The 14,996-nt window shown below is 34.5% G+C and overlaps 1 protein-coding gene across 9 annotated transcripts in view; it reads right to left on the bottom strand.

The window, feature by feature from the left end:
* Positions 1 to 14,996, bottom strand: part of PPP1R9A (protein phosphatase 1 regulatory subunit 9A) — a 325,851-nt gene that overhangs the window by 126,277 nt on the left and 184,578 nt on the right. For all 9 annotated transcript variants that reach the window (XM_087421803.1, XM_087421917.1, XM_087422247.1 and 6 more), the window contains exon 4: positions 7,440 to 7,560. In XM_087421803.1, the coding sequence (XP_087277929.1) occupies positions 7,440 to 7,560 (121 nt within the window). The remainder of the gene's footprint in view (positions 1 to 7,439; positions 7,561 to 14,996) is intronic.

The following is a 14,996-nucleotide window of genomic DNA, read 5'->3' as shown; positions in this document are numbered from 1 at the left end:
TCTATGCAGTTAAGAAGTGAAGACAGTATGGACCACTTATTTGTGGAGATTAGCACTAAAAGAACAGATGATAACACAGTTGTAAAAAATGTAACAGGGAAAAAGCAAACTGAAAATAATTTATGAAAAAAAGAAAGAAATACAGGTGTCCAGTAAACATCTTAAGAGGCTCAAGAACAAGAAATTAAAATTTAAAAATAACATCTCATTTATCAAATTATTAAATATTTTATAATACAATACTTTATCTTAAAATGAGGGTGCAGTAGACTACTCTTTGACACTGCTAGGGGGAGTACAAATTGAACAACGTTTCTGAAGGACAGTTTAGCAATGTGTTTCTAAAGCATTTAAAATGTAATGTACCTTAACACAGTAGTTCCACTCCAAGGAAGTAATTTCAAAGAAATAATCAGAGATACTCATGACTATTATGTAAAAATGCTAACCTGATCAACACCATGAAACATACTAGTATAACAATATGTAAATGTTCACATATCTAATATTACAGCATAATGTATCCTTAAAGTCTGTTGTAGAAAAGTATTTAATGACATGATATAACATAATGTATTATTTAAGTATAGGCTCTGGAGTCAGATATCCTAGGTTCACAGACAGGCTCTGCCACTTACTTGCTGTGACTACATAAGAGGAGCCTCTTTATATGTAAATGTAGCTTCTTTATATGTAAAACAAAAATAATAATGATAATACATATTTAATCAGGGCTATTAACAGGACAAAATAAGACAAAATATAAAGAGCATAGCATACTGCCTGACATATAGCAAGCATTCAACAAATATTATCTTGATGAATGAAAAGTATAAAAACCCCCAAAACTGTATATTCAATTGATCCTAATTTTGTTAAATAAGTAAAAAACGGCATATGCACAGAAAAAAATCTGAAAGGAAATTCACCAGCAAAATTTTAATAGTAGTCAACTCTAGATGGTGGGATTACATGAGGTTTTTATTTTCTTCTTTATATTTTTCTATATTTTGCGAATTTTCAACCATGAACATGTATTACATTTATAACTTTAAAATGTTCTCTAAAATTAGCACATGCTAATTTGACAACTGATCATAACATTTTGATGAGAGATTTTCACATATTGAGGTATATGGGGTGACTATTCGGGTTCAAAACTGATTCAGCTTGAACTAAAAAGCCTGACTTATGGCCTATCAAACATACATTGTACATCTGCTTAACCATTAAAGTCAAGAATACACTCTCTTAAGATAAGAATGCATACTTTCCCTCCTGCGCCCTATTGGTAATGCTACCCTGTTAGGTAACACCTGGATCAGTTCCTTTCCTGGGTCACTTTGACCTGCTAATTTGCAATTGAATACCTCTTTGAAATTTTGATAAAAATGTATCCTGGGTGTGTTTAATGTATGTTCTTTGTTCTAAAAAGATGTAAGACTGTACTTGAAAACCATGCTTCTCTGGAATGCTTTCTAAGCCCTTCCCGGGTTATAATCCTCACTCTGGCTCAAGTAAACTCACCTTATTTCTCTTATCTATAGAATGGTTAGTGGTTATTTTGCATCTACAATGTTATAGTGACTATGGAAATAGTCTAAAAAGTTTTCCTTTAGACTGAAGCATTACACAGGGCCGGACCCATGGTGTAGCAGTTAAGTGCGAGCACTCCAATGCTGGTGGTCTGCGTTTGGATCCGGGCACAGACCGACGCACCGCTTGTCCGGCCATGCTGTGGCAGCCTCCCATATAAAGTGGAGGAAGATGGGCATGGATGTTAGCTCAGGGCCAGTCTTCCTCAGCAAAAAGAGGAGGATTGGCATGGATGTTAGCTCAGGGCTGATCTTCCTCACAAAAAATAAAAAAATAAAAAAAATAAATGTAGACTGAAGCATTACAATCACTTGTTCTTTATTAAAGATGCATATGTGCATAACCATAAAATAACTAGAGTAAAAGTTCCAGACTCAAGGATCTAGAATCTATAACCCAAAGCCAAAAAAGACATTTTCTCAAAAAATGTAAGAGACAGGGAGAATTAATACACTTGGTTTTGAGCTTTTGTTTTTCAACAGAAATTTCACAATGTTCATTACATACAATTAACTCAAATAATCAGGAAGTAAAACAGTATTTATAGCACTTCCTAATTTTCTTAATTCATCTGTGTATACATACTTCTGTTCATGTACAACCATGTGCCTGAAATCAGAAAAAAAATTCTGGAAAAAATACTAAATGGAAAAAAAAAAAACCTGTCAACCTAGAATTCTATACAGGAGAAAATATATTTTATAAAACAAAGACTTTTTCAGACATACAAAGCTGAAAAAATTCATCACCAGCAGACCTGGTGATAAAATGTTAAAGGAAGTCCCTCAGGGAGAAGAAAAATGATACTAGACGGGATAGGGATCTCCACAAAGGAAGGAGGAGCACTGGAAATTGTCACTGAGAAGACAGAAGAGGGCCAAGGTAGCCTTAAAGTACTCCATGCAGCAAGAACAGTGACAACAGATATTTGGTTGGATTTGCTCTTTGCATTCATAGACCAGTGTAAGAAAGGGGCATCCCACGACTAACATGCACGTTCCTGATCCTACATAATTCTTCCTGCCTGCCTCGATACAGACAGCATTAAGCGGATGAAGAGAGCTCAATACTATTTCATTATTATTTTCATTAAATGAATATTTATTTTAAAAACTTCTCATTTCAAAAATGATACATTCATCAAATAAAAAATTTAAACATTTGATACACAATTGAATAAAAAGGACATAAAACCCACCTTCAATTTTAAAAAGGGAGGGAGGGAAGTTCTATGGAGTTTGCTATTTTATTTGAGGGGTATTTCGATTTATCTTTTTATAGAGATAGATTGTGTAGTGACTAAGGTGGAGATAAACTCAAGAAACTGTAAAAATGAGCAGAAGGAGGAGGAGAGGCAGAGAGGATTGAACAGGGGATAAGAGGAACAATATTGGTTAAAAAAAAGAGCAGCAGTTCAGCTTTATTGCCACCATAGACTGACTCTACAACCCACTAGATCATGAGCCAGCAGGGTATTTAATACATAAATAGTTATTACGGTAGAGAAAATGTTTTCTGGTGTCTGATACCCACTTTGCTTGAATCTCTCACCCTGAGAGAGGATAATTTTTAGATGCAACCCCACAGGACAGTAACACTGATCATTTGATCATCTCTCTCAAATCTCGGCTTATAATTAGAAGCACAAAAAAGACAAGGGATGAGTCCTGGTTGTAAAAATTAAATGGACAGCTCTCTGTATCAGACCATCCCAGAGTACAAAGAATACAGATAATCTGGACTTGCCAAAAATTTTCCAGACTAGCAGAGGAAATAGCCTGTTTTTCCCTGGAAACATTGTCTACCAGAGTGGAATTCATGGGAATGTACCCGGCTAGTCTGCAAAAGGCATCCAGTCCTGGCCATGTCCTCAATTGTTTCCACGTGCTAATACACACGAGTGTGCAATACTACTGCTCTTCAGCCTCAGCCTGGTATTTCTGATATCCCTCAATTCTGAATCTAAAAATCAGAATCAATGAGGGCAAGGCTAATAAAAATATATAAGTTGTACTATTTAGGGTTTGTTTAATGCTACTGGTTAGTTATTTGTTGACCTGATGTACCTGGGAAGGGGAAACAAAAACAAAAATTCTACCTCACCGGGCTTACGTAAACAAAGCAACCAATGATGAATGAAAGGGAGACCAGCTGGAGCAACATTAGTGAACTCTGGACAACAAAGAGTCTTCCCCAAAATGCTAGATAGTGAAGTTTTAAATGTATATGAAAATACATATCAAAGCAGTAACATCCCAACTCTCTAAGGGATGAACAAGCAAAATATTTGATTAGAAGAGTGACACAAGGGCATGTGCACAGAGAGGAAACCATCAACTAAGGAATGCTGACAGATGGACACAATTAAAACAGTAGTTTCCATTCAGGGTTGTCTCAGGCTGGAGGGCGCCTCAAGGGCACAGACGGTCCTGCAGGAGCGAGAGCTGGCTGCAGGGTCAGCACAAGAATAGGACTCCACCTGTTTTATATACTGGTGTTACCCAAAAGGTGGTCAAAAACAATTAAAATTGTTCGTTCAACATTGGAACGTATCTTTGTTCAACATTTGAACGAAGATCAACTACATAGCACCTGAATTTCACATTTGATACCTCTTCCAAAAAAAACTGAAAAGGACAGTGTTCTAAAATGATGAGATGCAAAAGCTTGAGAAACGAACATAAGAGCCACAAACAAAGCAGATCCCAAATGCATTTTTAATTTGCCTCTTTAGCATAGCATTATTACTATCTTTCGTCAGTTATCATCCATGTAATTTATTCTACTATCAGCATTTTCAACTGTGTTATTATAAAATTCATTTTGCTTTATAGATTCATTAAAGAGGACTGGAGAAATAATTAGTGTGTTAAAATGTCCTGTGTACAATCATAAAATTTATGGCAGCAAAAACTAATGGTTAATATATTTAATATTATTTTACTAAAAATTTAGAAGTAAAACAGAAGGTGGAAATGGCTGTTATGTCACTCAGTTAAATTACAAGTTACCCTGTAAGAAGCAGAGTAACAAAAAAAAAAGGGAAGAGAAAAGAAGAAAAAGAAAAATGTTAGGCCCAAGTAAATGTTTTGAAAGAGATTAAAACACAAAGTATTCACTCATTCAACAAATGTTTATTGAGCACCCCCCTAAGTTTCAGGAATCATATGAAAAGGTACAGACAGACCTGAAAAGCTTGACAAAAGAAAATTTAGAATGTAGGATGTAATATCAAAGAATAAGGGAGACTCGAAACTTTTTAACTACATTGGATGACTCAGAAGGTAAACACCCATGGCAAAATTTTAAAAGTACTCAAAATATGGTGAGAGTTTATGAGATGTTCAGAAGGGGTAAAAGCAATTACAATTAAAAGGCTTCTTGTGTGGAGGCGGGAAATGGGAGGAGGGAGAAAAGAATTTTCTATATAGATCTGTTTATTTAACATCCCTCGAAGGAAGTGTGATAAAATCTTAGATTGAAACTGTTTTCTTAAATAAGGAAGATTTATTAAGAAACTAAAGCAAGCTAGAAAGGTATAACACAGACTCATATCCTTTAAAGCTAAAAGGAAGTGTAAAGAACATCTAATCCAGAACTCTAATTTTGTCCATAATTGAGGTCTGAAGATTAACTTTCCCGAGGTCACATGGTGATAACTTTATTATTTCTAGTTGTAGTTTAAAATATAAGTATTACTTAGTCCCTATAAAAAATTAAGTATTCCAGGGGGGCCAGCCCGGTGGCGCAAGCGGTTAAGTGCACACGCTCAGCTGCGGCGGCCCGGGCTTCACTGGTTTGGATCCCGGGCGCTCACCGACGCACCGCTTGGCAAGCCAGGCTGTGGCAGCATCCCATATAAAGTGGAGTAAGATGGGCACCGATGTTAGCCCAGGGCCAGTCTTCCTCAGCGAAAAAAAAAAAAAAAAGAGGAGGATTGGCAGATGTTAGCACATGGCTGATCGCCTCTCACACACACACACAAAAAATTAAGTATTCCATATTAACTGAAATCCAAAAAAAACACAGACTAGAGCCATTCAACACTTTGGTGCATATTAATTCTGGGTTTTATGAGAGACAGAAAGAAAAAGAGATGGAGAAAGAGAGGTTGGGGGGAATGAATAAATAGAAAACATATCCACACAAGAATGGCATCATGCGAATCATACTGTTTTGTAAATCCTTAATGTAAGGTTTTTCTATATCAATAAGTATACATAACTTAAAAAAAATTATTTTTGACTGCAGCAACCAACTGTTCCTTTTGTAATTTTTTTATACTGATACCCTTTAAATAGCAAATATTTAAATACTGTGCAAATAAGCATACCAGTCATGGTGGTACTAATAATATAATAATTTAAAAGATGTGAACATGGTCATAGGTCTAATAGTAAGATCACTTATTTATATCTCTCTCTCTCTCTCTTCTCAATTTTCATACACATATAAAATGAAAGGTATGGACTGAAAGATCTCTAAAGTCCCTCTGACCTCCAAAATTTTATGATCCTGTGCATATTTTATACATCTTTCTGTAGTTTTTTGTAAGACTTCCCATAATAACTTTTTTTTTTAATTTCAAGCTTACTCCTACTTCATTCAAGAACAGTTTCATAAACAAACAGCACTATGGAAAGTTTTTTATTCACATAAAACGTGAATAAAAACATTTATTCACGTTTTATGTGAATAAAATGTGATATTTTATTCACAATGTAGATAACATGAAAATTAAGTAATTTGTTCAATAACCCACAGCTGGTAATTAGGGGGCATGGGATTAACACTCCTGATCACATGATCCCAAAGATCCTGCTCATTTCATTACATCAAATCGCCTTTCTTAGTATACTCACAGAGGTATTTATTAAGCATCTATTATAAAAACAGCAGGATTACTACACTAGGTAAACATTCATTTAAAAGAATTGAGGAAATGCATGCTGCAATTGATAAAGCAAATTTCTCATATTGGTGTAAATACTGAAACTACGCAGGAGAGCAAATCAGGAAATAGATTAACAGAAAACAAACTTACTTTTAAAAATGAGTGATGGAAAAACAAATAGGTCTGAGGTTAGAACAATGGGAACTGGCTAAAAGCGGGCTGAATGCAAAATTTTCTCTTTGTTTTTTAGTCAATTTGTATTTTGGTTTGGGTTTAGTGCCATTTATTTAAGAGAGATGGTTCATAATAATTTAGTATTGTTTGAATACTAACAATAAGAATTATTTCCTATCACTTTAGAATAACTTTTAAATTTTTCATGTAACTTAAAGACAAATGATGCAGATTTTACAACCCAATTTTAACTCACTTGGAGGAAACTTTCTAAATTAATAATGGGAAATATTTACTACTACCATAATGTGTCTTTAGACACACATTTTGAGAAACATTGATCTCCAGAAATATCAACATCGCACAATTGGAGTTACTATTTTCCCTTCTACCTCTGTCATTTTCAGAATTGCCAGAATGATTATTGTTTGTTTTGATATTTCTGAAACAAAACTATATGCTGATCTCCATAGTACATATTCTTAAACTATATACACCCATGTTTCTGCCCACTTCCCACTAAATAGCTGAACGGACAGATACGAAGATATAGATATAGATAATAGATTCACCCACCCATTTATCTAATATACATTAAAGAAAGCAGGTATTCTGCCTACACATCAGAAAGTAATTCAAGTGCTTTAACATTTTCCACATCTGGGACACACTCTGAAACTCTGTCCTAAAAAATCAAAAGAAGAAAGCTACCATTAGAAGAAATTCCCAGAAAAGTTTCCTAGATTTTAGATATTAACAACAGTACTTGGCTTACCTGCCATCCCGTTGAGCAGCACCACCTTCTGTTACTGTCTTGACAAATATTCCCAGCTTTTCAAGTCCAGCATCTGCTCCAACACCCATTCCAATAATACTTATACCAAGTCCATCCTCATCTACGAAAAAGGAAAAAAAATGCAACAATCTAAGTTTTCCACTAGTTTGCAATTAGCTGGTGAGCTCTATTTGCTGCTTGTAATTTTGTTCTTTATGGACTATATGATATGCTGGCCTTGGAATTTTTTTTCTATGCTGGGGAGCAAGGGTTTCAAATGAGACCCCCCTAAAAGGTTCATGAGTTTAGTTTCATTTTACTACTGCAGTTGGCTATTCATTGTGATCCCAAGAGAAGGTAATAATTTGATTGAGTAATCAATCTGCCTTAAAACATAGCCTCTCTAAATATGTAATATTTTAAGCACAAAAGCACACATATATATTATTTTAAATAAGTGTTATCATAACATATGTAGAATTTCTCCTTTATGTAGTCTTCTTTTTTCACTTGTCTCATATCCCCATTCACGTTAATAAGATGGTATGTATCTTTCAGTACTTTCCTCTGTCCTACTATACAAGCATATAAACATATAAATTATACATATACATACGTATACATAAATATACACATATGTATGGCTTGTTTTCCTTTCTATTTGCTTTACACAAAGAAGATCATATTATACCTACTTCTCTCTGCAGTTTACTCTTCACTTCAATGATCTCATGGATATCAACTTACAAAGCCTTAAATCACTTCTAATAATTGCATATTTCATAGAGAGATGTTATCATAACTTATCGAACCATTTTTCTACTGATAGGCATTCACTTTTGTTTCCATTTTATCGACTCTGTGAACAATACTGACAAACACATTTTTTAATTTACCCACAAGTCATGTGTTTATCCATATTTCCATTTGCTCTATCCATGAACGTATATATTTTAACATCAATGAAATAAAAGATAAACTATTTTGCATTCCACCCTTTTGGTTAACATTCAAAATTATTTTCTGAAAGCCTCAAAGTCTTTGTAATCATGGTGTATTAGCTGCATAAAAAATAGATACTAGCTAATCAACAGTGGTCGATTATTACAGGAAAACTGGCTCGTGCTCAACAGAATGCTCGATGCTTTTACAATACATTTTAGCAATAACCTTTAATTTACTAGGTATTCTTACTTAGTAATCATTTGTATAGGATTCATCTTATTGATTATTACTTGTCACCAACTTCTGCTTTAAGTATTTCTAAGTACAATTCATAATCCTACATCTTTATTCTACATATGTTTAAAAAATATGTCATCTGGTGAAAGTGGGATTCATTTGCTCAGTTGTGTGCTAAAGAAAACATTATAGAGTGTTCTCCCTGGAGGAACTGTCTGATGTGATCCCCAGCTGAAAGCACGTCCACATTGCTTTTAGGCATAGGGATTGCTCCCGTGTGAGAACCTTAATGTTGATTAATGTACTAGTGATCACTGGAGACTTTCCTTCATTCCTTACATTTAAAATGTCTGCAAACATGTGATTTCCCACATTTATTTCATTCTAATTGTTTCTCTGGTATAGAAACTCAGGTTCACCAAGAGGCTTTCTCTTGCTAAAAATTTTCTTACATTTATTACAGTTCTGGGGTTTCTCCCCAGAATGAGTTTTCTTGTGCACCTGATGATTAGATCTGTGCTGAAGGCTCTTCCTCACTGGTTACATGTATCAAGTTTCTCTTTTTCCACATGAATTCTCTTATGTGTATAAAGGCTAGCTGTATGGCTGAATTCTTGCCCACATTCATCATATTTACAGGGTTCTCTAGAGTGTGAATTTGTTCCTGTTGATGAAGGGATGAACGATGACCCAAAGCTTTCCCACAGTGTTTATATCCATATAAGGATTATTGCCCCAGTGTGTTTGCTCTTGTGTTAAAGATGAGCACTGCAGACTCTTCTACATTGAATAATAGGGTTTCTCTCCTGTATGAAATCTCTGGTGTATACTAAGTATTAGTACTAACATCTTTCTCTGGATTTTCTATTTTGTTCCACTGATCAATTGCTATGTGAATACAATTTGCTCTGATTATATAGAGGCTTTACATTATATTTAGATATTTGGGAAATTAAATCCTTTCACATTCTTTTCCATACTTCCCTTAAGTCTGTATTTTTCCATACAAAATTTAGTATTATATTATGAAATCCCCTCTCCCAACCTCACTCTGATGGTAGTTCTATTTGAACTGCATTAAATTTGTATATTGATTTATAGGTATCAGAGATACAGAAGAAGAGAGACTTTCCTATACTGAGTCTTCTCATTCAAGTATACGGTATATCTTTCTACTTGCTTAGATCTTATATCTCGTAAAAAGATGTATTTTCTACAGATAAATTCTGTTTTTCTTAGTGATTAACTTATTAAGTATTTTGTTGTTTCAGTGTTATTGTAAATGAAATATTGTTCCCATTTTCATTTCCAGGTTCTTAATGTTATAGTCACATTCACATATATTCACAAGAGAAAAAAACTATTAATTTTCTTATATGTATCTGGGACCTGACCTCTTCTTTTACAAATAATCTTATCAATTCTAATATTTTTAAATTAGAATCAATTGGTTTTTCATATATATATATCGTTTTTCCTAAAGTAACCTAAGCAAAAGGTTACTTTTCATCTTTTATTTTCTATTTTTTATATTGATAATTACATTTAAAGAGTATTCCAAATCTGCCTCCTTTTTTTAACTGAAATATTTTTAGTGTTTTCTCAATTTAAAAGTAAAATTCTCTGTTGGTGGACTGAAAGCCATTCCTCTGAGAACAGGAACGAGGCAGGGCTGCCCACTCTCACCACTCCTGTTCAACATAGTACTAGAGGTTTTGGCCAGAGCAATTAGGCAAGAAAAAGGAATAAAAGGAATCCAAATAGGTAACGAAGAAGTGAAACTCTCACTATTTGCAGATGACATGATTGTATATATAGAAAACCCTAAAGAATCTGTTGGAAAACTATTAGAAACAATCAACAACTACAGCAAAGTTGCAGGGTACAAAATCAATCTACAAAAATCAGTTGCATTTCTGTATGCTAATAATGAACTAACAGAAAGAAAGCTCAAAAAGATAATACCATTTACAATTGCATCAAAAAGAATAAAATACCTAGGAATAAATCTTACCAAGGAGGTGAAGGACCCATACAATGAGAACTACAAGACATTATTGAAAGAAATCCATTATGACATAAAGAAATGGAAAGATACCCCATGCACGTGGATTGGAAGAATAAACATAGTTAAAATGTCTATATTACCTAAAGCAATCTACAGATTCAATGCAATCCCAATCAGAATCCCAATGACATTCTTCACAGAAATAGAAAAAAGAATACTAAAATTTATATGGGGCAACAAAAGACCCCGAATAGCTAAAGAAATCCTAAAAAAAAAGAACAAAGCAGGAGGCATCACAATCCCTGACTTCAAAACATACTACAAAGCAATAGTAATCAAAACAGCATGGTACTGGTACAAAAACAGACACACAGATCAATGGAACAGAATTGAAAGCCCAGAAATAAAACCACACATATACGGACAGCTAATTTTCGACAAAGGTGCTAAGAACATACAATGGAGAAAGGAAAGTCTCTTCAATAAATGGTGTTGGGAAAACTGGACAGCCACATGCAAAAGAATGAAAGTGGACCATGTGCTATCGCCATTCACAAAAATTAACTCAAAATGGATCAAACACCTGAAGGTGAGACCTGAAACTATAAAACTCATAGAAGAAAATATAGGCAACACACTATTTGACATTGGTTTTAAAGGAATCTTTTCGGATGACATGCCTACCCAGACTAGGGAAACTAAAGAAAAAATAAACAAGTGGGACTTTATCAGATTAAAGAGCTTTTATAAGACTAATGAAACCAGAATCAAGATGAACAGACAACCAACCAGCTGGGAGAGAATATTTGCAAAACATACATCTGACAAGGGGTTAATCTCCATAATATATAAAGAACTCACACAACTGAACAACAAAAAAACAAACAACCCGATCAAAAAATGGGCAGAGGAAATGAAGAGACACTTCTCCAAGGAAGATATACAGATGGCCAATAGGCACATGAAAAGATGCTCAACATCACTAATCATCAGGGAAATGCAAATCAAAACAACACTAAGATGCCACCTCACACCTGTTAGAATGGCTATAATCACCAAGACAAAAAACAGCAAGTGTTGGAGAGGATGTGGAGAAACAGGAACCCTCATACACAGCTGGTGGGAATGCAAACTGGTGCAGCCTCTATGGAAAACGGTATGGAGATTCCTCAAAGAATTAAAAATAGAGATGTCCTATGATCCAGCCATCCCACTACTGGGAATCTATCCAACGAACCTGAAATCAACAATCCAAAGAGGTTTATGCACCCCTATGTTCATTGCAGCATTATTCACCATAGCCAAGAAGTGGAAGCAACCTAAGTGTCCCTCGACTGACGATTGGATTAGGAAAATGTGGTATATATACACAATGGAATACTACTCAGCCATAAAAAAAGACAAAATCGTCCCATTTGCAACAACATGGATGGGCCTGGAGCGTATTATGTTAAGTGAAATAAGCCAGAAAGAGAAAGACAAACACTGTATGATCTCACTCATATGTGGAATATAAACCAACACATGGACAGAGAAAACTGGACTGTGGTTACCAGGGGCAGTGGGGGTGGGGGTGGGCACAAGGGGTGAAGGGAGTCATATATATGGTGATGGACAAACAAAAATGTACAACCCAAAAATTTCACAATGGTAGAAACCATTAAAACATCAATAAAAAATAAAAAAAAAAAAAAGTAAAATTCTCTGTTGGTGTTATGATCTACAGTTTGTATCATACTTAGGTTTCTATACACTGACAACAAACAATCAGAAAGAGAAAATAAGAAAACAATTTCATTTACAATTGCATCAAGAAGAATAAAATACCTAGGAATAAACTTAACCAAGGAGGTGAAAGACCTATACTATATGAAAACTATATGACATTGATGAAAGAAATTGAAGACGACACAAATAAATGGAAAGATATTCCATGCTCCTGGAGTCAAAGAATTAATATTGTTAAAATGTCCATACTACTCAAAACAATCTACAAATTCAATGCAATCTCTGTCAAAATTCCAATGACATTTTTCACAAAAATAGAATAAACAATCCTAAAATTTGTATGGAACCACAAAAAACTCTGAATAGCCAAAGCAATCTTGAGAAAGAAAAACAAAGCTGGAGGTATCACACTTCCTGATTTCTAACTATACTACAAAGCTATAGTAAACAAAACAGTATGATACTTCCATAAAAATAGACACATACATCAATGGAACAGAATAGAGAGCCCAGAAATAAACGTATGTATATTTGGTCAAGTAATTTTTAACAAAGGAGCCAAGAATATACAATGGGGAAAGGATAGTCTCTTCAATAAATGATGCTGGGAAAACTGGACAACCACACGCAAAAGAATGAAACTGGACCACTATCTTACATAAAAATCAACTCAAAATGCATTAAAGACTTGAATGACAGACCTGAAACCATAAAACTCCTAGAAGAAAACATAGAGGGTAAGCTCCTTGACGTTGGTCTTGGTGATGACTTTTTAGATTTGACACCAAAAGCAAAGACAACAAAAGTAAAAATAAACAAGTAGGACTACATCAAACTAAAGAGTCTTTGCACAGCAAAGGAAACCTCAACAAAATGAAAAGGCAACTTACCAAATGGGAGAAAATATTTGCAAATCATATATCTAATAAGTGGTTAATACCCAAAATATATAAAGAACTCATGCAACTCAATAGCAAAAAAACAAACCTGATTTAAAAATGGGCAGAAAAACTGAATAGACATTTTTCCAAAGAAAATATACAAAGGCCAACAGGTACAGGAAAAGGTTTTCAACATCACTAATCATCAGGCGAATGCAAATCAAAACCACAATGAGATATCACCTCACACTTGTTAGAATGGCTATCATCAAAAAGACAAGAGATAAATGTTGGCAAAGATACAGAGACGAGAACTCTTGTGCACTGTTGGTGGGAATGTAAACTGGTACAGTCACTATGGAAAACAGTATAGAAGTTACTCAAAATACTAAAAATAATCGTACTTCATTTGGTTCTAGTTTAACTTTTATTACAAAATACAGCATACAAACACAAGACTTTATGAAAACATTTATCTACAAAACACTGTGTTTAAAGAACAAAACTAAAATAAACATCCATATACTAACAAAGACACAGAACATTACCAATACCCCAAAAGCCCACTATGTTCCCCTTTCCGATACCCTAACTCTTCCCTCGGTCACCATTATCCTAAACATCGTGTTAATCATTCCCTCCTTGTCTTAACACTGCTTTTTAAAACCATTTATTTGTGTATCTCTAAACAATATGCTGGCTTTAATTTTTCCTGGCTTTGAAATTTAAATAAATGGAATTACACTGAATGGCTTCTTCTGTGATTTGCTTTTTCCCCAATCCACAATTTCATGTTTGTAAGAATCATACATACCGCTACATGGAACTGTGGCTCCTCCATCTTTACTGCTGAGTAATATTTTATTGAATAGATATGCCACAATTTACACACCCTTTTCTATCACTGATGAATATTCAAATGTTCTAATTTTTTGCTATTATAAGCAATACAATGGCCCACAGCCAAATCCAGCTGTTTTCATATGGGCCGTGAGCTAAGAATGGTTTTTATATTTTTAAATGAATGAAAAACGTAAGCATCGCTCCTACATTCTCTTTAACCTCAAATGAAAGTGTCTTTTAATGAGAACAATTAGCCAGTCATCTTTAGTATAATGACTGGTATTCTTTTTTTTTTTTTTTTTTTGTTAAATTTTTTGTTTATTGCAGTAACATTGGTTTATAACATTGTAAAAATTTCAGGTGTACATCATTGTACTTCTATTTCTGCATAGATTACATCATGTTCACCACCAAAATACTAATTACAACCCATCACCACACACATGTACCCAATTATCCCTTTCACCCTCCTCCCTCCCCTTCCCCTCTGGTAACCACCAATCCAATCTCTGTCCCTATGTGTTTGTTTATTGTTGTTATTATCTACTACTTAATGAAGGAAATCATACGGTATTTGACCTTCTCCCTCTGACTTATTTCACTTTGCATCATGCCCTCAATGTCCATCCATGTTGTCACAAATGGCTGGATTTCATCGTTTCTTATGGCTGAGTAGTATTCCATTGTGTATATATACCACAGCTTCTTTATCCATTCGTCCCTTGATGGGCACTTAGGTTGCTTCCAAGTCTTGGCTATCGTGAATAAGGCTGCAATGAACACAGGGGTGCATGTACCTTTGCAAATTGGTGTTTTCAAGTTCTTTGGATAAATACCCAACAGTGGAATAGCTGGATCATATGGTAGTTCTATCGTTGATTTTTTGAGGAATCTCTATACTGTTTTCCATAGTGG

Source organism: Ceratotherium simum, chromosome 1 (genome assembly GCF_057802395.1).
Source record: "Ceratotherium simum simum isolate JZ-2026a chromosome 1, ASM5780239v1, whole genome shotgun sequence".
NCBI lineage: Eukaryota > Metazoa > Chordata > Mammalia > Perissodactyla > Rhinocerotidae > Ceratotherium > Ceratotherium simum.
Note: the sequence above shows the minus strand (reverse complement) of the source record. Positions and strands in the feature narration are given on the sequence as shown.